This window comes from Giraffa tippelskirchi, chromosome 4, assembly GCF_054371585.1.
Source record: "Giraffa tippelskirchi isolate mGirTip1 chromosome 4, T2T-mGirTip1v1.2.pri, whole genome shotgun sequence".
NCBI lineage: Eukaryota > Metazoa > Chordata > Mammalia > Artiodactyla > Giraffidae > Giraffa > Giraffa tippelskirchi.
In genome coordinates, this window is record NC_137278.1 from 7,498,914 (window position 1) to 7,517,611 (window position 18,698).

Consider the following 18,698-nt stretch of genomic DNA (forward strand, 5'->3'; position numbering starts at 1 on the left):
CAGGAGCTGTTCTGGCTGGAATGTGAAGGTATTTTTAGTTTATTTTTTGAATGTCCTCAAGTTTAAAAAAAAAAAAGTCTTCAAAATTGCTGTAATAATCAGAGAAAAGGCCACCAGTGTGGTTTTAAGTGGAGTGAAGAGCCCTGGGTTGGGGGAAGGAATGGGGCTGGGCCTCCCCATGATTTGTCCATTCATTCCGCTCAGGCTTTGGGAAGTGGGTGGGTGGTGTTTCCACAGGGCTGTTTTTTTCCAAAAGCTAACCAGCTCCAGATCGGGGGCTGGGCCACCCCAGGGCTGAGGCGGGAGCACTGTGGGAGAGGTACCAGACCAGAGAGGCAGGGGAGACCTCCATTCCTGAGATACAGAAGGGTGTGGCAGGGGGGTCGCAGCACAGCTTCCTCATCAAAAATCCCATGACAGAGGCAGAAGGGAAGACTCCTGACTCACTCCTGAGGTCACCTGGGGGAGTCAAAGACCACGTAAGGAGGAAAGACTCTGGCATGTTACCGAGGCGTTGCCCAAGCAGCAGCCAATGCCTCATTGTTAAGGCCAAGGTCAGACACAATGGCCGTTTTTCTTCACCGAAAGACCCCTGCCCTGGGGCCCATGTTGGCCCAGCAGAAGCATCACTGTTCCAGGAGGAAGACAGATGATTGATTACCAGGAGGCAGGCCCACTGCTGGAGTGGAGCACCTAACAGCAAAAGCGAAGGAAGCCCCAGAACCATCCTGTGAGGTTCCCTACACCATCCTAACTGTATAAATGAGGGGACTGAGGACCACATCAAGTAAAGGGCAGAGCTAGGATCTGAGAGCAACTCTGCCCATCCCCCAAGCCTCTGCCCTTGACCCCAGCGCGTACCTTCAGCATGTCCAGCCCAAAGGGGCTGTGAGCTGGTCAGGACTGCCCATGGTGACTCTCGGGCCTGCCTCTGCAGAGCCCTGGAGACTGGCTGCTGGAATTACAAGGAACCGAGGAGAGCAGCATAGATGTGCCCAATGCACAGATGGGGACATGGAGGGCTCAGGGCGGGGTGGGGGAAGGGTCCGCCCAGCTTCACACAGCGAATGACTGAGCTGGGACAAGGAGACTCCTGGCTCCCACTCCAGTCCTCCTTTCCCTCCCACCAAAAGCTCACGAGGGCCCGAACCCTAGGCTCTGGCCAGCAGAGGACACCTGGCTGTGGGATCTACGCCTGACGGGCAACAGGGGCTGTGTCCAGCGAGTGTCTGGTGGTAGCTGCCTCTGAGGGGCTTCTGGCTTCATGGGCAGGTAGGGAAGCAGAGTTCCTTATCTTCTTGAGCCCGGTAAACGGTCACTCCACAGGCTAGACCATGGGGCCGAGCAGACCTCAGAGAGCCGAGGGATGTGGAGACCTCCAAAGGCTACTTTCTGTTATAGGTTTATTTGATATTTGAACCGAGTCCACAAGTTCAGACCCACGTGTAACGGATTGCTTCATGGTTGTCAGAGGCTAGTGTGCATTATTTCTGAGGATTACATTTGATGATACGGCGCGGAAAACACAAATGGACAAATGGACATAATCGTGAAGATGAGAGACGCTAGAACGTGCCTTAGTGTCCAAGTGATTGATCTAAGGGGCGGGGACCCCGGAGACTGATCTCAGTAAAGTGAGCTGGCTTCCCGCCGCCAGGCGCTGCGTGGGCTGGGCGCCCGGGACAGAAGTCGCAACCAGAACCTGGAGAGCCCATCTACCCGAGGGCCACCCTGCCCCCAGGTGTCCCGTTCTGAAGGACCGGGTGGCATGTCAGCAGGTGGGGACAGGGCTGATGTCAGCAGCTGAGGCTAGTGGTGGCACTGGGCTAACTCATGACACATGAGGTGGGAAAGCAGAGTCCGGGTGAGGTGGCTCCTCTGGGCTCCTTAACACTGCGACAAAGTTGGGGGGGGGGAGGCACGCAGCCGCGGGGGGCGGGGACGGAGCACCATTCGTCTGGGGATTAGCCAACCCGAGTCCCCTCCCTTCTTGGCAGCTCCGGAACATTCCCTTTGGCCAACAGCCACAGAAACGAGAGCCTGCCAAGATACATGGAGGAGAAAGAAAACAAGACACCAAAAAAAACAAAACAATCCCCGTTCTAGGAGGGGAGAGGAACAAACAGACTCCTGGACCAAGGTCACCGAGGACCGGAGGCATCCTGCAGCCTGCACCCCCGGGGAAGGAAACTTAACTCAGTGTCCTGCTGCTCTGCTCAGGAGGGACGGCTGTCCTGCCCCGAGACTCCAACTCACTGGCCTTTAGTGTCCTTTTTTTTTTTTTTTAAGTTTTTTTTTTTTTCTTTTAGATACCCAAACCATCAATTTTCAAATCTTTAAAAAAAAATTTCTTTCTCCTTAAAAAAAAAAATCTCAACTGTGGCAGCAAACCCCAGGCCTGGCTTCTCCGCCTGGCAGCCTGCTTTTGGGGGCCGTGCCCCCAAAGCCCAGCCTGGCACCTCCGGGGTGACCGTCCCACAGCTGGTTCACCCTGGACCACTCTGCTCACGTCTGGGTGGGCGCTAAATGCTGGCGGCACCACCAAGAAAACGAAAACGGAAACACGGTCCCCCTTCCTCCAACACCGCCCCCCATCTGAGCTGACCTTTTTTTGGGAATGTATAAGTTATCTGGAGGGAGAGGGCGGGAAGTGGAGAAAATAAATACCAAGAACTAAGAAGGTGTCCCTGGACCTCTGGCGTCGGCTCGGCCTCTGGGGCAGCGATGGCCTCCAGGGAGCAGGCCCTGATTGTCCAAATACTGCGCTCGCTGGGAGACGGACTGCAGGTCTCTGATCTCCCCCTCAGGCGCCCGCCCTGGGGGGCACAAGTCTCGAGGAGAAAAGGGGCCAGCCCCTCAGGTGCGGTCTTGTTGCCCGGCCTGGCTCCGGCCCCCCACTGACAGGCTGGGCTGGTGGTCTGTCCGGGGCTCCAGGATTCCTGGGCCCAAGGCCTCCCCAGAGGTCTGGCTGCAGGCCGCCCGCTCCGGGCCATCCGTGCTCGACATCCATGGGTGCTCAGGCCTGCTCCTTGTCGGCCCTCCAGAGCCGCTCCTTCACCTCGGGGGGCAGGGTGTTGAACAGGTCCTCCTCCACCACCAGGCCACTGCGCTTGAGCAGCGGGCACTCGCCCAGCTCCACAGGCAGGCACTCCAGCCGGTTGCCGCGCAGCTCGATCTGGGTCAGGCTGGTCAGCTCGCCCACCCGCGAGGGCAGCGACTGCAGCACGTTGTTGCCCAGGTGCAGGGCCCGCAGTTTCCGGCACTGGAAGAGCTCGGGAGGCAGCGCCTCAATCTAGAGGGAAGGAGCAGAGGGCATAGTGAGGCAGGCGCAGCTGGGACCTGGGCCTCGGGGGCCCCCGGCTTCCCTCCCCCGGGCATCGGCACCTTTTCTGATGCCCATTTCAGCTACCCCAGACCTCAGGGACAAGCACAAGCTGGGCCCGAGTCTGGCTAACTCCCCCTGTTCTGCAGGTCTTGGCTTTGCTGTCACTTCCTCCAGGAAGCCTTCCTTGACCTCCTGGTAACCTAAGGCGCCCATGTCCCCCGGACAGCACTGATCCTTCTGTGGTAAAACTGCTTGATCTCCTGTCACCGGCAGACCCAGGGACTCCGAGAGGGCAGGGCTGGGTGTGCCATGCTCCCTGTTGTCTCCCAGCACCTGGCACCCCCCCCCACCCTCCCCAAAGCAAATCACACTAGCCAGCTGCTACCAGCTCCATCCCCTCCTCCACCACCCAGGGCTCACCAGGAGCCAGACTGGGGGTCCTGCCGGGTTTAAGAACAATTTATGAAAGCAGAGCAGCCTGCTGAGAAAACTCTATATCCTCAGCTGTTGCTGAGAACTAGGGAGAGCTCACCAACAGGGTCAGAATCCCAGCTGTGTCACTTCCCCTTTCTGGGCCTCAGTTTCCTTATCTGTCAAGTCACAGGCTGATGGTGGGTGCGGAAGCCCAGTGTTGGCCATTCAGAGCCCTCTCCTGATTTTGCAAAGTTTGAATAAGAGGCAACACCCACTTGCCGCTTACTATAGGAAAGGTTCACTCTGAGCACTGATGTTATTAACAGTTGAACTCTCAGAACTACCTCCAGGTACTTTGGAAACACTCGTTCCACTTTACAGATGGGAAAACTGAGGCCCTGAAGGACCCAGCCTGCCGAGAAGTTCACAGCTGGAAAGTGGTGGAGCCAAGACATGAATCTGGCTCGAGTCCATGCTCTAAGTGTCCACTGTTGGTGGAGCAAGGAGCAAACGGTGCAGCTGGGTGGGGACACACAGGAAGAGCCCCACAAAAGCTGGCTTCCTCCCTACCCTCCTGTGAGCAATCAGCTACAGACAGGAGCACTTCCTCGGCCTGTTCTCCTACAACCAGCTCCTTCAGATACAGCAGGCAGGAGGGACCCTTCCAGCGGGGCAGGCAGGAGCCAAGGGATGGGCCCCGAGCCTACATAAGGGTGATGGGCAGCTTGTTCTGTCACTGGCCCCGTTTTCCTGCTGAGGCCGGGCAGAGGCCATGCCAAGAGGAGCACTGTGGATGTTTTAAAGGGGACTCCTGACCTGGGCCTGCGAACCCGCCACTGCTGCACCCAATGGTCAGGAATCGGGCAGGGGTGGCTTCCAGGTGGACAGGGACTCCAGGAAGGCGAGAGGACGGATGGGAAGTGGGTTCCAGCAGGACCAGAGCCTCCCAGAGACCCCACTGCGCCCAAAACTGGCCTCCTCCGGTGACACAGACAGTGGCCGGGGAGCGGGAAGGACCGGACCAGCGGGTGGCAGAACTGGGGTTCACATCGGGGCTCTCCCCCGGACACACCCCCTCCCTGGGGCACCCCCGGCTCCTCAGCGAGCTCTCTGCAGACCCCATGGAGGGAGGAGAAAGGTGCCTCTGATGGCTTGGTGCCCCACCCTGGCCACTCCTGTCCTTCCTGAGGTGTGCTCTCGCACTGAAGGCATGAAGTCGACTCCCATCACCCTAGTCACGCCCTCTCCCACCTCCTCAGGGACCTTGACGGCTCCTCCATCAGCACTGGCTCCCCCTCAAGTCCACCTGGCCCTTGGGAAAAAAAAGACAACCCTCCCAGGAGCCTCTGCGACCTTCCCAACAAACCGCCTGGAAAGATGCCATCTCTCTTGGCCTGCCAGGAGCCGGCTTCTACCCCTGCCCACCCTGGAAACTACCCGGCCAGAGCCACCCGCGGCCACTCCTCATCCACTGGACCTGCATCTGTTCTGCTGTCATCACCCGACTCCCGCATGGGCTGTGCGCCCACCTGCCTGGCCCTGCTCTCCACCGTCCCTCCCAAAGGCTCGAGCCACACTCCCCTGGCCCCCATCCTCTAGTCCACCTCCCACCCACCCTTCCCAGACTCAGGAAGGACTGATCTTCACCCAGGAGCCTGGGGGATGACTCCCTGAGCTTCAGGTTCAGGCTGACTCAACCTGGTTCCCTGGATGTCCCAACACGGGACCTACCCTCTCCTCTCTGAAAACCCGTGCCTTGTCCCGCCTCAAAGACCCTCCAGCCACCCAGGCAGCCACATGAGAAACTCTGACCCATGTCCTGTGGATTCTATGCCCCAGGTCTCCTCCAAATCCACAGGCCTCACCCCCTGCTGACAGCTGCACACGGGTTTTTTTTTTCAAGATTTTTTTTTTGATGCAGACCATTTGTAAAGTCTTTATTGAGTTCATTACAACATTGTTTCTATTCTAAGTTTGGGGGTTTTTTGGCTCTAGGGCATGTGGGACCTTAGCTCTCCAACCAGGAATGGAACCTGTACGCTCTTGGTTGGATGGTGAAGTCTTAACCACTGGGCCGCCGGGGAAGACCCTGCACATGGGTTTCTATAGCTCTGGACCTCTGTCCTGCCCCACCCCCACCTCCCTGGAGCTCCAGGGAGAGCCAGCTCTCTGCATTCCAAGGCAGACCCTTCCTCCCTCGCTCAGTCAGCGGGAATTTGGTGGACAGTTTGCCCCAAGTCAGGAACTGGACTGAAGAGCCAAGATCCTGGTTGTCAGAGCGCAGAGGGAAGGAAGGGACGTGAGGCAGGTAATCTGCAACCCTGGCCTCAGGGGAAAGTCCAAATTCCACCGCTTTGCCCCTGGCTTTCAGTTCCCTGTGGACAGAACCTGCTAGATGTTCCCTCTCCTCTCCGCCTGGCTAACTCCTCCTCATCCCTCAGGGCCAGGTGAGACACCTCCTCCTCCAGGAGACCCTCCTGCCCCAAGCTGAGCCCAGCCCCTGGCACAGTCTCGTCCAGGGTGCTAACTTCGAGTTACCCCTCAGTCCCTGGGAGAGGTGAGGTCAGGACCGGCCAGGGGTCCTTATCGGTTCCTGGGTTCCCTGGCTCCCTACTAGGAGAGCACAGAAAACACTTGCCAAATCAATGAATGAATATTCGAATAACCACACAAGGAATGTCCCCTTAACAAGGTCTTCGTTAGCTTGACTTGAAACCTGAGAAAACCACGGTGAGGGCTTGAGTCGACCCACACTCCCCCGCCCTGTCCACTTCACAGGTAGTAGCCCCGGGGGTGGGGGGGGGGTGGGGGGTGGCTCCCGAAAAACCAAGGAACCGCCAGTAAGTCTGGCTGGAAGGAACTTTCTTTCCCTACAAAGTCCTCTGGGATTCCGGGGGCGGGGACAGGACGTGATGAGGCACTGTGCTGAACTGGGGGCCAAAGGGTCTCCTTCCTCAGGGACTGTGTGCCTCGCCGCCACCACTTCCTGAAGGATGACCTCAGTCAACAGGCGTGACCTGACAGCTGCGCTTGGACCGAGGAGCTGGGGGGGTGGGGGCAGGACGGGGCGCCGGGCTGGGGGCCAGCCACACCTTCCTCCACCGGGTATCTGGGGGGGAGCTGCCTGGTCCCCCTCCACATGCTAAAGGAAGGGTTGTGGTTGTCCCCTCCTCCCCAAATGGGGCTGCTCCCAGGAGTCCAATTTTCCCGACTGGTGGGTGATAAGCCTGTCCTGGGCCCCAGGGGCGGATTCTCTAGGATGAAGCAGCCTGAGATCTGACCTTCACCCCTGTACGTTCTCACATGTGCACACGGGTATAATCTGGGGGGGAAAGGAAGGATTTGTCACAATCTCTGGTTTCCAGGGAGAGAGGCTTGGGGAAGAGAGGAGGGGTTCTAGTGGTCAGAGGTCTGGAGTACCTGACCCTCCTACGTGAGTGATGCTGGACAGGGCGTCTCCCTCCCTGGGGCATTTCAGGGGCTGCTGCCTCCCAGCTGCTAGAGCAAGCCCCCGCTGTCCTCCCTGAAACCACCTGCCTCCCTTCGAGAGGGTTTCCACCCAGAGCAGGAACTAGGAAGACCTCCTTCCAGCATCAGGAGTGGGCAGGGCAAGGTGAAGGCTCCCCAGCAGCTGTGGCAGAGGCCAGGCCACAAAGCCACAGGACCACCTGCCCCCAACCCATACCCAGGCCCTTGGGTGGGAGGGGCTTCCCTGACAGGCAAGGGGTGGGTGCAGAGGAACCGAGAAAGGTCTCAATCACCATCAGGGTGTGGCCTTCGGCTCTGCAGGCCCACGACGGTTTGCACAATTTCCTCTCCAGAAAGACAGGTGGTGACAAGCCAGCCCCAGCAAAGCCCAACTCTGCCCTTCGCCACCCTCAACACACAGAGAGGGGAGAGGGTATGAGTGGCTCTGGGAGGTGCACCAGCTGCCCACACAGTTTCCATCCTGGGTGGGCCCATCCTGGGCTCCAAGTCTGGTCCAGGACAAGCTGAGGAAGACACCACACGCCCTAGGCCGAGATCCGCCTCCCATGACCGAGCCCTGACAGAGAAGGCTCCTGCCTGTGGACATCCCCGTCTCTGAGGAACCCGCCCAAAGCCACCTTGGGGACTGGCCCTGCCTGACCACACCATCCCTCCTAGCAGAACTCAGCCGCATCCTGCAGTCGAGACAGGCTCCTCAGCCCACAGATCCTGATTCAGTGGGTCTGGGCTGGCGGGACGGGGGGAGGGAGCCGCCTGGGAATCTGGATTTTCATCCAGCTCCCCCCCTAGGTGCTTCTGGGAACCACAGCTGCAGACCCCAGACTCGGGAGCACGAGGCTGTCCCGAGACACACACTCCGCCCCGCCACGGGCCACTCACCCGGTTGGCCGTGACAGCCAGGTTTTGGAGGCTCTGCAGGAGGCCAATGTCGGCGGGGAGGAAGGTCAGGTTGTTGTGGCTGAGGTCCAGGTAGCGCAGCTTGCGGCAGTAGAAAAGCTGGGTGGGGATCTTCTCGATCTTGTTGCGGTTCAGGTAGAGGCGCTCGAGGTTGGTGAGGTTGCCAATCTGGATGGGGATGTAGGCGATGTGGTTGTACCACAGCTTAAGGCAGGTGAGGCGGTGCAGGTGCTGGAAGCTGATGATCTCCTCGATGGTCTTGAGGTTGTTGTCCTTGAGGTCAATCTCCTGCAGGTTGTGGAGGCTGAAGATGGAGTGGGGGATGCGCTCCAGGTCGCAGCGGATGAGCTCCAGCTCCGTCAGGTTGGCCATCTTCTTGAGGCTGTTGAGCACGATGAGCTTGGTGCCCTCGTTGTTGATGGACAGCTTCTGCAGGTGCACGCCCACGTCCGTGACCACCTGCGGCAGCTTGCTCAGGTTGCTCTTGAGCCGCAGCACCTTGAGCCGCTTGAGCTCGCGCAGCCCGTCGATGACGATGAAGCGGTTGTTCTCGGCGCTCAGGTTGCCCGTCAGGTGCAGCTCCTCCAGCGTCTTCAGGCTGTAGATCCACAGCGGGATCTCCTTGATGTCCGTGAACTTGATGTGCAGTGCCCGCAGGTTCTCGCGCAGGAAGGCCAGGGCAGGCGCCTCGATCTTGGCGGCCGTGTGGTACAGCCACAGCTCCTTGAGGCCCGTGAGCTGCGCAATGCTGGGCGGGATAGTCACGTCAGGGATCAGCTCCAGCTTCAGCACCTCCAGCTCCACCAGGTCGAACACCGTGTCGGGGATGCCGCTGAGCATGAACAGGTGCAGCTCCAGCTTGTCCTGCGCGTTCTTGGTGAGCCGCTGGCGCAGCTTGTCCAGCGTCCACTCGTTGTTGAGGTTCAGCTGCCGCAGCTTGTTCTCACTCACCTCCGACAGGAAGACAGCGAAGCGCTTCGAGTAGAGCGGGTCATACTGGTCGATGAGGTGCAGCATGAAGGCGAAGTCGTTCTTGACGTCGGGGATGTCGCTGTAGCTGCTCTCCTCGCGGATGGACTCGAATGAGTACTTCTTCAGGGAGCGCCGCAGCATCCACCAGAGCGTGTACATGCAGATGAGGCCGTAGAAGATGACCAGGCTGATGTAGAAGGACGCCAGGATCTTGAAGAGCGTGGCCAGCGGGTGGGCGCACCGGTACGTGCGGTAGCCCGTCAGGCTCTCGATGTCCACTGTGCAGTCCACGTCGAACTTGATGTTGTGCACGTAGTAGACCGTGTAGCAGATGATGAGAATGAACTTGATCACCTTGATGATGGTCTGCCGCATGTACAGGCGGTACACGATGTCCCCCTCCTCCACATGGGTCCGGAACTTCTTCACCTTCTCGAACAGCGCCTTGGCCTGCTCGCCCTCCTTCTTGTCCAGCACGCCCGTCTCCGAGCGGTCCACGATGCCCTGCTCGATCCGAGACTTGGTCCGCTGCAGCATGGGCACGGTGGCCTCCACGTCCTCGCTGACCGTCGATGACTTCTTGTCCATGGAGCCATTCATCTTGCTGAAGGCCGGCTTGGGGTCACTCTCCTCCACCACTGTCTCCGACAGGGCCCGCGTGGTCCAGGGCGAGTCAAAGCACTTGAGCAGGATGGACACAAAGTGCTCCAGCTTGGAGCTGGTGCGCGGGAACTTGAACCAGAAGTTGCTGCAGGCCAGGAAGATGAGCGTGTGCAGGAGCACCAGGTAGGGGAAGTACTTGGCGAACCAGTGCAGGCGGTTCTCGTAGCACACAGCGTCCACGTAGTTGTACTGGTGCCGGTCCAGGTCGTACTTGATGCCAGTGGGGCCAGTGTCGGGGGTTGGCCCGATGGTGGCGTTGGGGTAGGGGGGCTCTGGGCCAGGGGCCGCCCAGCCCCGGAACGAGTCGTTGCAGGAGTCCTTGGTGACCCACTTACAGGGCAGGCAGATCATCTTGTCCTGGGTGACCTGCAGCGTGCCCCCGAAGACAGCAATCATCAGCATGACGATGGAGATGTAGTCGGTGAACACGTCCCACCACGGCTTCAGGATCCGGTACGCTGGCTGTGTGTCCGCAAAGTAGCGGAGCTCTGTCACCGGAATCATGGTTCAACCTGAAAGGGACCACAAGAGGGGGTTACTGAGGAGTGGCCGGACTTTCTGAGACCCAGGGGGCAGGGGCAGGAGACTATGGACCCATTGTCCAAAATTCCACCTCGAGGCTAGCTGTGAGTCACACTAGCTGGGCAACACTCACAGGGCAGCCCACGGAGTGGCCTTGGTCCAGAAACCAGACGGTCACTGGGTGGCTGGAGGGAAACCACTGGAGGGAAGGTGGGCAGCCTCCCCATTCCACAGACAGGAAGGCTGAGGCATGAAGTCCGGGCCACGCTGACAGATCACTAAAGAGCCTCATAGGGACCCCTGCATTCCAGAGGAGCAGTCCAGAAGTCCTGTCTAGACCTCATCCTGTTAATGACAAGACCAACCAGAGGGGCCAGCTGAAAACTTCCAGTTCCTTCAGAACCAAGTGCCATGAAGCCACGCCAGTGATCTTAAGAGTGGTCGTGCAGCTTGCGGGATCTTAATTCCCTGACGAGGGATTGAACCCAGGCCGTCTGCAGTAGAGGTCAGAGTCCTAATCGCTGGACCACCTGGAGATTTATTCAAAGTCCCTGAAGAGATTTATTCAAAGTATGAGAAAAGCCAAGTCAGAAGAGGGAGTGGAATATGAACTAGCTTCTATAGAACAAATAAGGAAGCTTAAAACATTCCGTGTGTGTGTGTGTGTGTGTGTGTGTGTGTGTAAATATGGCCACACAGCATTCTGGGTGTGTGGGGAGAGCGGCAGGAAGGACAAACACGCAGCAGGTTGTAATGACGGGTGCCGAGGGGAGGGGCCGGGCAGCGAGAACTGGAAAGCAGGATGACATGGTCACACACTTAGGGCATTTACATCAGATTGTTTCCGGCTGTGTGCATCCACGTGGATCTGTAAAGAAATTTAGAACAGCAGCAGATTCTTCCCCTGCAGAGTCCCACTCAGCAGGTCCTGGGTAGAGCCTGGAAGTCTGGTTTTTTAACACTTGACTTCGAGGACACTAGTGCTTCGATAAGAGGCCACATTCAGGAAGCACAGCCAGAGGGAAGGTGTGCAACAAAATGAACCTGTGAAGAAACCCTGAATCCTTGGGCTGGCAGGGGGCACCTTGCCGGGACACGTCACTCTTACACTGCTGCTTGGGCCATGAGGCTGTAACAGACAAGAAAGGGACTAGGTGTTCCCTGAAGAACAGTCAGGAAAACGTAAAAAGCATTATGGACAGAAAAAAAAAAAAACCTGTAAGAACATCACCCAGAGTCACCCACCTCTGTTAACTTTTCACTGAGTGATAACCTTTCAGTCCTTTCGCAAATAAATTTATGATTTGGGGGACTTCCCTGGTGGTCCAGTGGCTAAGACTCTGTACTCCCAACACAGGGGGCCCAGGTTCAGTCTCTGGTCAGGGAACTAGATCCCACAGGCCACAACTAACATCTGGTGCAGCCAAATAAATAAACATCTTAAAAAAGAACATTCCCTGAAAAAACACTGTCATTTTTACATTTTACTGTTTTCTAATCCAGAGTCTAGATTTTAAACCAAGATTTAAATACCTGTGTTTTGACAAATGGGTCTGTGGGGAAAGGCACAAAGGGGCCAGGTTATGGGACTGGGGCCCTTATTTTGATTACTGATAGTATTAACAGTGACAAACACTTCATAGGACAGGGCCTCCCTGTAAACACCAGATGCTCATATCATCTTGGGCATGCCAGGACGGGTAAGGAGAGGAGGAAAGCCAACCTAGACCCCTCGAGGGAATCGGGGTGTTCAACAGATGGACATGTGCCAGGCACCAGGCTAAGCCCTTACCATGGGGTCCACCTCCTGGAGTCGCTTTGACGTCCAGCTGCAGGGCCCTATCTTTGGCCCTATTTCACAGATGGGACAATTGAGGCTCAGCGGCATCACCCACCCAATGTCACTCTACAATCAGGGCAGAGCCGAAAAGACCAAACTGAAGCCTCCCCACTGGAGTCCTCACCACGGCTCAGGCTCGCTGACCCCTCCTGCTCAAGGCCCCACACAGGGCAGTGCCAAGAGGTGGAGCCCAGGAGTCCAGCTTCCTGCCCCCCTCCTGCCAGGATTCCCAGAGCTCAGGTCACCGTGGGGCCAGCAGACACCACCACCCGCCCTGGGCTGGCGGCTCCAGCCCAGGGGGTCGGCCCTCCTAGTAAGTGCCCGCCCCGCAGGAAGGCCCTCTAATGACCAGCTGGCTCCTTGCACTACCCACACTCCTGGGCGAGCGGGCATCCAGGGGAGGGCCTGCTAAATCTCGCAGCCGGGCTCCCCCGCCAGCTGAACGATATGCCGACACTCCTTCCTCCTTTCCTGGCTCCCCAAGTCCACATCCAGGCAGGCGCCCAAAGACTGGGGACCGGAAGGGAGGAGGGGACGGGACCGAGGGCCCGAGGGCGTGCGAGAGCCTGCCCCTGGAAAGTCCGGGGCTGGGACCGCCGAGGCAGGATGCCAAGCGCTGGGGGTGGGGGCAGTCTGTGACCAGGCAGGATGTGGTTGCAGCCTCGCTGCTTCGGGGGAGTGGGTGTGTCACGAAACGGAGAACAGCCTGCCTCTCGCACCAGGAGGATCGGGCCCTGCTGTCCTGGGGCTTTGCTTACGTTGTTTTGGGTCTGAGGTGGGAGGTCCACTCTCCATCACAGGTGAGGGACCTGGAGGCTCCGAGAGGGAGACCGTCCCATCCACCCAGTGTGTCTGGCTCCTCCTGTCGTCCCCCAACACTTTCGTTCTGAACTCTCTGTAAACCATGGCTACACCTCCCTGCTGAGAAGGGCTTCGTGGAGGGGACAGTCCTGTGAGGGTCCAGGGGGGTTCCTGGAACCTCCTCAGCCCAGGGAGAAGACACAGAGGTTAAGAGGGATAAGGCCAGGGGCCCAGGCCACACAGCTGAGAAGGGCAGGCCTGGCCTCGTGGGGGGGACCTGGGGAGGTGGCGGGAGTCACCCTCTAGCTGCACCACGTTTCAGCCTCTGCCACCAACTCACTGTGGGATTCTGGACAAGTCCTCGCCCCTCCTCTCTCTGATGGCATTTTGGGGGAAATCTGGAAAGAAGGCACAGGTGCCAAAGCCCAGGCTTTCATCCCCAGGGTGCCAGGGACGTGGGGCCTTCCTCTCGATGGGTCCCCCAAGAGGAGATGGCTGGGTGGTCAGGGCAGGTTGCTTACAGGGCTTTGGGAAGAGCCCAGGGAATCCCATGCTTCTAAAGCGCTTTGTGCAGAGAGGGCAGCGGGCAGCCTGGGCTGGTGTCATCTATCCTCAACCTCCGCCCAGATGCTGCTAGAGGACAAGGGTCTGCCGCACACAGCAGGTGCTCAATAAAGGTATCAGGTGCTCAATAAAGGTATCAAGAGAGCGCCTGAGAAGGCAAGGGAAAGAAATGGGGCGGGGAAGGGCATGGCCTGGGGGTGGTGGGCTGGCCTGGCAGAGTGGGGATGGGGGTGGGGGCCAGGGAGGAAGCTAAGGCAACTGTGGGCACCCCTCCCTCCCGGTTTCTGCCCAGTCCTCCCCAGGCGAAGGAGCGGAGCCCCCTCAGGCAGGTAGGGCCAGCGCAGGAACCTGCCCCCGGAGCTGGTGACTCAAGGTTAAGAGACACCCATAGCTGGAGCCACTCCCTGTTCTGAGAATGAGGGCCCAGCCCAGAACCCTCAGAGCCCAGGAGTGCGCTCTGTTGGCACCCTCCTGATTTTCTCAAAACTGTTTTATTGAGGTAAAATACACGTAACGTAGCGTGAAGGATGTTCATTCTGTTGCACGGCCATCACCGACCGTCCATCTCCAGAACTCTTTTCGTCTTGTAAAACTGAAACTGTCTCCACTGAGCACTGACTCCGCCCTCCTCCCACCCCAGCCCCTGACCACCCCATTCTTTCTGGCAGCATGAATCCGACTACTCCAGGGACCTCACATAAGTAGATCATACGCTGTTTGTCTTTTGGGGACTGGTTTCGTCCACCTAACATAATGTCCTCCAGGCGCATCCATGTTGTAAAAGTGGAAGTTGCTGTCTTGTCCGACTCCTTGCGACCCCATGGACTGTAGCCTGCCGGGCTCCTCTGTCTATGGGGTTTCTCCAGGCAAGAATAATGCAGTGAGTTGCCATGCCCTCCTCCAGGGGATCTTCCTGACCCAGGGATAGAAATTGGGTCTCCTGCATTACAGGCAGATTCTTTACTATCTGAGTAGCAGGTGCCAGGAAAAGGAAATAATTTCCTTCCTTTTCCAGGCTGACTAATACTCCACACCCCCCATTTTACAGATAGGGAAACTGAGACTCAGGGAGAGAGGTCGTGTGCCCAGCATCACACTGCCTGTCACCTTCAACCCAGATCTGGGGTGGAGTCCCAACAAGCAGCACTTCCAGGGAGCAGCTCCCACCCAACAACTACCCTGGGCCTACCTGGGGATGGTCAGGAAAGCACTATAAGGTGAAGGGGGCAGATTCAAGCGAGTGGGGACCTTTTTTCCCAGTCACAGAAAATGTCCTTTTCAGGAAGTTTCCTGTGGGTAATGTGTTCATCCCTTCCTGCACTGAGGCCTCTGCAGCCAGGACTGCCCCCAGCAGAGGTGTGCAACAGCTTCTCTCTGGGGCCTGTTTCCCCATAAGAAGAGGAATAGAGAATCTGTCATGGATGTGCCCACGTTTTGCATAAGGCAGTCAAGGATCATGGAGAGTGTGATCCAGGCTTCGCTCACCCCGACACCTCCCTGCCCACTGGCATCACCCAGACATTCACTCACTGTCCTGGCCACCCCTGTCTATAGCCAGCAGGGAGGGGGAGGCGCCTCCAGCAGCCCGGACTTGGTCTCTCCGTGATAAAATGCCCATGGTAACAGATGCCCTGCCGAACTCTCAGGACTATCAGGGAATCACAGGAGTGAGGTTTCCCAGACAACCTGTGTGGGGGGACCTCAGGCAGGTGGAGAGCAAAAAGTACGGTGATGGGAGCTTAGAGGGAGGGCCGGTGGGCTCTGCCACTCAGCAGTGGAGTGACGCTGGGCAGGGAACTTCACCCCTCTGAGCCTTGGTCCCCCTATCTGTGGAATGAGGCTGAGACAGGCACAGATCTGGCCCCCGACGGCCATCCTGACTTCAGCAGACAGCTGATGGGTGGATGAAAAGAGCGCAGAACCAGAGCATGACGGGAGAAAACAGAAGAAGGAAAAGCACCCACGACGTTGGCCCTGACACCTGGCACAGGGACAGAGTTAGTTGAGGCTGGGCACACAAGAGGCGGCGGTAAGCAGATCCTGGTCCCTTCAAGAGGCCGCTAGAATGCAACTGGGTCTTTTCAGCAGAATAAAGGAGCTCTGTATGTAACACCATTTTGAAAATAAAGCGAGATTCAGAATAATAAATAAATACATTGCCATGTTGGTAAACCCTAACCCACTTGGGGAATGGCTCCCTGTTAAGAGTGGGAACAGGAGGCAGGATGAAAGGAAACCGTAATGTTTTTACCAGCAGGCATTACCTTTGTGATTGAAAAGTAGCACAGAATTTAAAATAAATAGAGCCTAGAAGAAAGAAAGAAAAACTGAGCCCTCAGGCGGAGAGTTCAGGTGTTCTTTTGTGGCTCTCAGAGGGCAATCTCAGGAAGGTGATGGGGTGTCTGGTTGGGTCAGGTCTGGGCCCCAAGAGATGGAGAATTTGGAGAGGATCCTGAATAGAAGACAAAGATTAAAGGGCTGAAATCTAAGCAGCTGAGAAAGACAAAAAGGCCGTGTGCCCTGCTGTCCTCTGCGCTAACCCTTCTTCCAGAACAGAGGCATCACTTAAAGCTACTGACTGTGTCCTCCTGGAGGTCAGCGAGCTGGGATTCACCCCAGCAGCACCACGTAAAGCTCGTGGGCAAGAGATTACCCACCAAGAGGTCGGCAAGGTAGGCTGGGAGCCCTGCAGGAAAGGGACCCCTCCAGATTCATCCCAGTCCCCATGCAGAGCCCGGAACCCAGAAAGTGGAGTAAAGGTTTGCTGAACTGGGCTGAGCTGGGACGGGGAGGCAACAGGAAGGAGGTGGGCAATCATCAGGGCAAGATTCTAGGACAAAGGTTTAGTTACAGGAACATTCATCATGGTGTTATTTATACCCCAGGAGAATTGGAAACCATCCAGATGCCTGTTACTGGATGATCGGTTAAATACCTATTTAATGATCTGATGATGGAACACTATAAAACAATGAAAACATGTTAGAGCAAAACACTTGATGACCTGATGACATGACAAAATATCTTCAATGCAAAAAGGAGGTAACGAGACTACGATAGAGGAATAAGCCTTCTGCAATAACTTAGACATATACTTGAAAAATACTGACAGTGACATTAGACTGATGTTTATCATCTTTTTTTTACCCCAAACTTACCTCTGTTTTCTGTTGTAAGAATACGTTACTCAGGGAATTAAGAAAAAAAGATTTTTAAAAATCAAGATTCCCAAGGATCAAGAACAGCTATGACACCTGGGAAGAATAACATGGGAGGAGACCTACTATAAAGGTCTCGGAATTCAACCAATTCGGCGTTGATGTGGGGATGGACGGATGGACCAGGGGCCTAGAAGAGCAAGCCTAAAAGAGACCCCAAAATTTCTGGAAATGTAGACATGACAGTGTCAACTTTGCAGGGAAAGAATGGGTGTCCATAAATGGAGCTGGCTTAGTTACCCACAGAAAAAAGCATAGCCCCATCTACCGACTTGCAGGAAAATAAATTCCAATGAATTCAAGACCTAAGGCAAAACTTGCAAATGTTTAAAGAAAAACCTAACAGACCATCTTAATGTCTTTAAGACAGGGAAAGATCTCTTATCCCAAAGAGTACAAATCGTTACAGGAAGAGGCTCATCTACCGATCACATTACAGTTAAAATGGACGCACATCAAAAGACCTAGTAAGTGAAATGCACCCACAGACCTGGAGGATATACTTGCAGTGGGTTTCCTTGCCAAAGGATTAATACCCAGAACAAAGACAGAACTCCTCCAGATACACAGAAAAGACAAACCAACAGGAAAAAATGGCAAAACATGAACAGATAATTCACAGGGGAAAAAAATACAAATGGAAATTCATGTATGAAATAATTCTTAAACTCATTGTTAATCAGGGAATGCAAATTAAGACAATCACCAGCCATTTCACTCCCCTGCGATTGGCAAAAAAATGTTGAATTCTTAGATGAGAAGATAGAATGCATGCATCCTCTGACCCAGTAATTTCGCTCCTAAGGCTCTAAGAGTTGCCTTACACATATGTGTGAAGCCATGGACAAAAATGATCACTCCAGAGTTGTTCCTGATAGCAAAAAGTCAAAAACCTAGATATCCAACAACAGGAGAAAGGATGAATTACTCTGAGAATACAGTGAAATGCTGAAGCAAGGAAAGTATCAACATGTATCAACATGAAAAAAAAGTGAAAATGAAGTCGCTCAGCCGAGCCCAACTCTTTGTGACCCTATGGACTGTAGCTCACAAATCTCCTCCGTGCATAGGATTTTCCAGGCAAGAATTCTGGTTGTCATTTCCTTCCCAAAACAATGTCCAAAACAATGTTGAACCCCAGAACAAGCTATAGGATACACATATTATCTAAGGTTTCCTGCAATGGATATACCCAAGTGGGGTGAAGGTATTAGAAACATGCATGCTGTTGTTTAGTCAGTAAGTCACGCCCAACTCTTTGCGATCCCATGGACTGTAGCCCTCTAAGGCTCCTCTGCCTGTGGGACTTCCCAGGCAAGAATCGTGGAGCCAGTTGTCATTTCCTCCTCCAGGGGATCTTCCTGACCCAGAGATCGAACCTGCATCTCCTGAAGCTCCAACATTGCAGGCAGATTCTTTACCACATGCATGGAGAGCCCCAAAATCAAGCTGATAATTTCATCTAGAGAGAAAAGAAAATGGGATTGGGGACGAGGCTTCAACTACACCTGAAGTGATTTGAGAGAGAATGTGTGTGTGTGTGTCTCCACATGCAGATGTCTATGTGTGTGCATCTGTGTGTGTGTTTATCTGAAGCAATTACAAAACATTAAGATCTGGCAAAGTTAAGTCCTGGGTACAAAGATATCTGTTCTAGTTTCATAACTTTCGCAGATGCTTAAACTATCTCATACAAAATTTACCACAATAACCATCTGTTTCTCTCCCTCCGGACTGGTCTGCTCTCTGGTCCTCACACCTGCAGGGCTCAGCTGGAGGCAGCAGCTACTAGGCCATTGCCAGGGCAGCAGACTCCGCTCCTTCCAACTGCCCTGCTCCTGGCCGGTGCAGCAGCACCTGTGGCCTCTGACGATACTGCAGAACGCAGCATCACCCCGGCCTGGCCCTCCCTTGCCCCAGGGAGACACAGAAGTGAGTAGGATGCAGCCAGACCCTTTCCATTGGGCAGCACCTGCAGGTGGAGAGAAGTGAG

At 55.8% G+C, this 18,698-nt stretch overlaps 1 protein-coding gene across 7 annotated transcripts in view; it reads right to left on the reverse strand.

Moving 5' to 3' along the window:
- LRRC8A (leucine rich repeat containing 8 VRAC subunit A) overlaps nucleotides 1-18,698 on the reverse strand; it is a 33,656-nt gene that overhangs the window by 4,827 nt on the left and 10,131 nt on the right. For 4 of the 7 annotated variants that reach the window (XM_081586851.1, XM_081586853.1, XM_081586849.1 and 1 more), the window contains 2 exons: nucleotides 8,108-10,272; nucleotides 2,265-3,292 (listed from right to left, as the gene is read on the reverse strand). In XM_081586851.1, coding sequence (XP_081442977.1) covers nucleotides 3,017-3,292; nucleotides 8,108-10,264 — 2,433 coding nt within the window. In that variant the 5' untranslated portion in view covers nucleotides 10,265-10,272 and the 3' untranslated portion in view covers nucleotides 2,265-3,016. Of the gene's footprint in view, nucleotides 1-1,386; nucleotides 2,041-2,264; nucleotides 3,293-8,107; nucleotides 10,273-18,698 lie in introns of those variants that run through there. The other 3 variants (XR_014081322.1, XR_014081321.1, XR_014081320.1) reach the window with 2 other exon arrangements.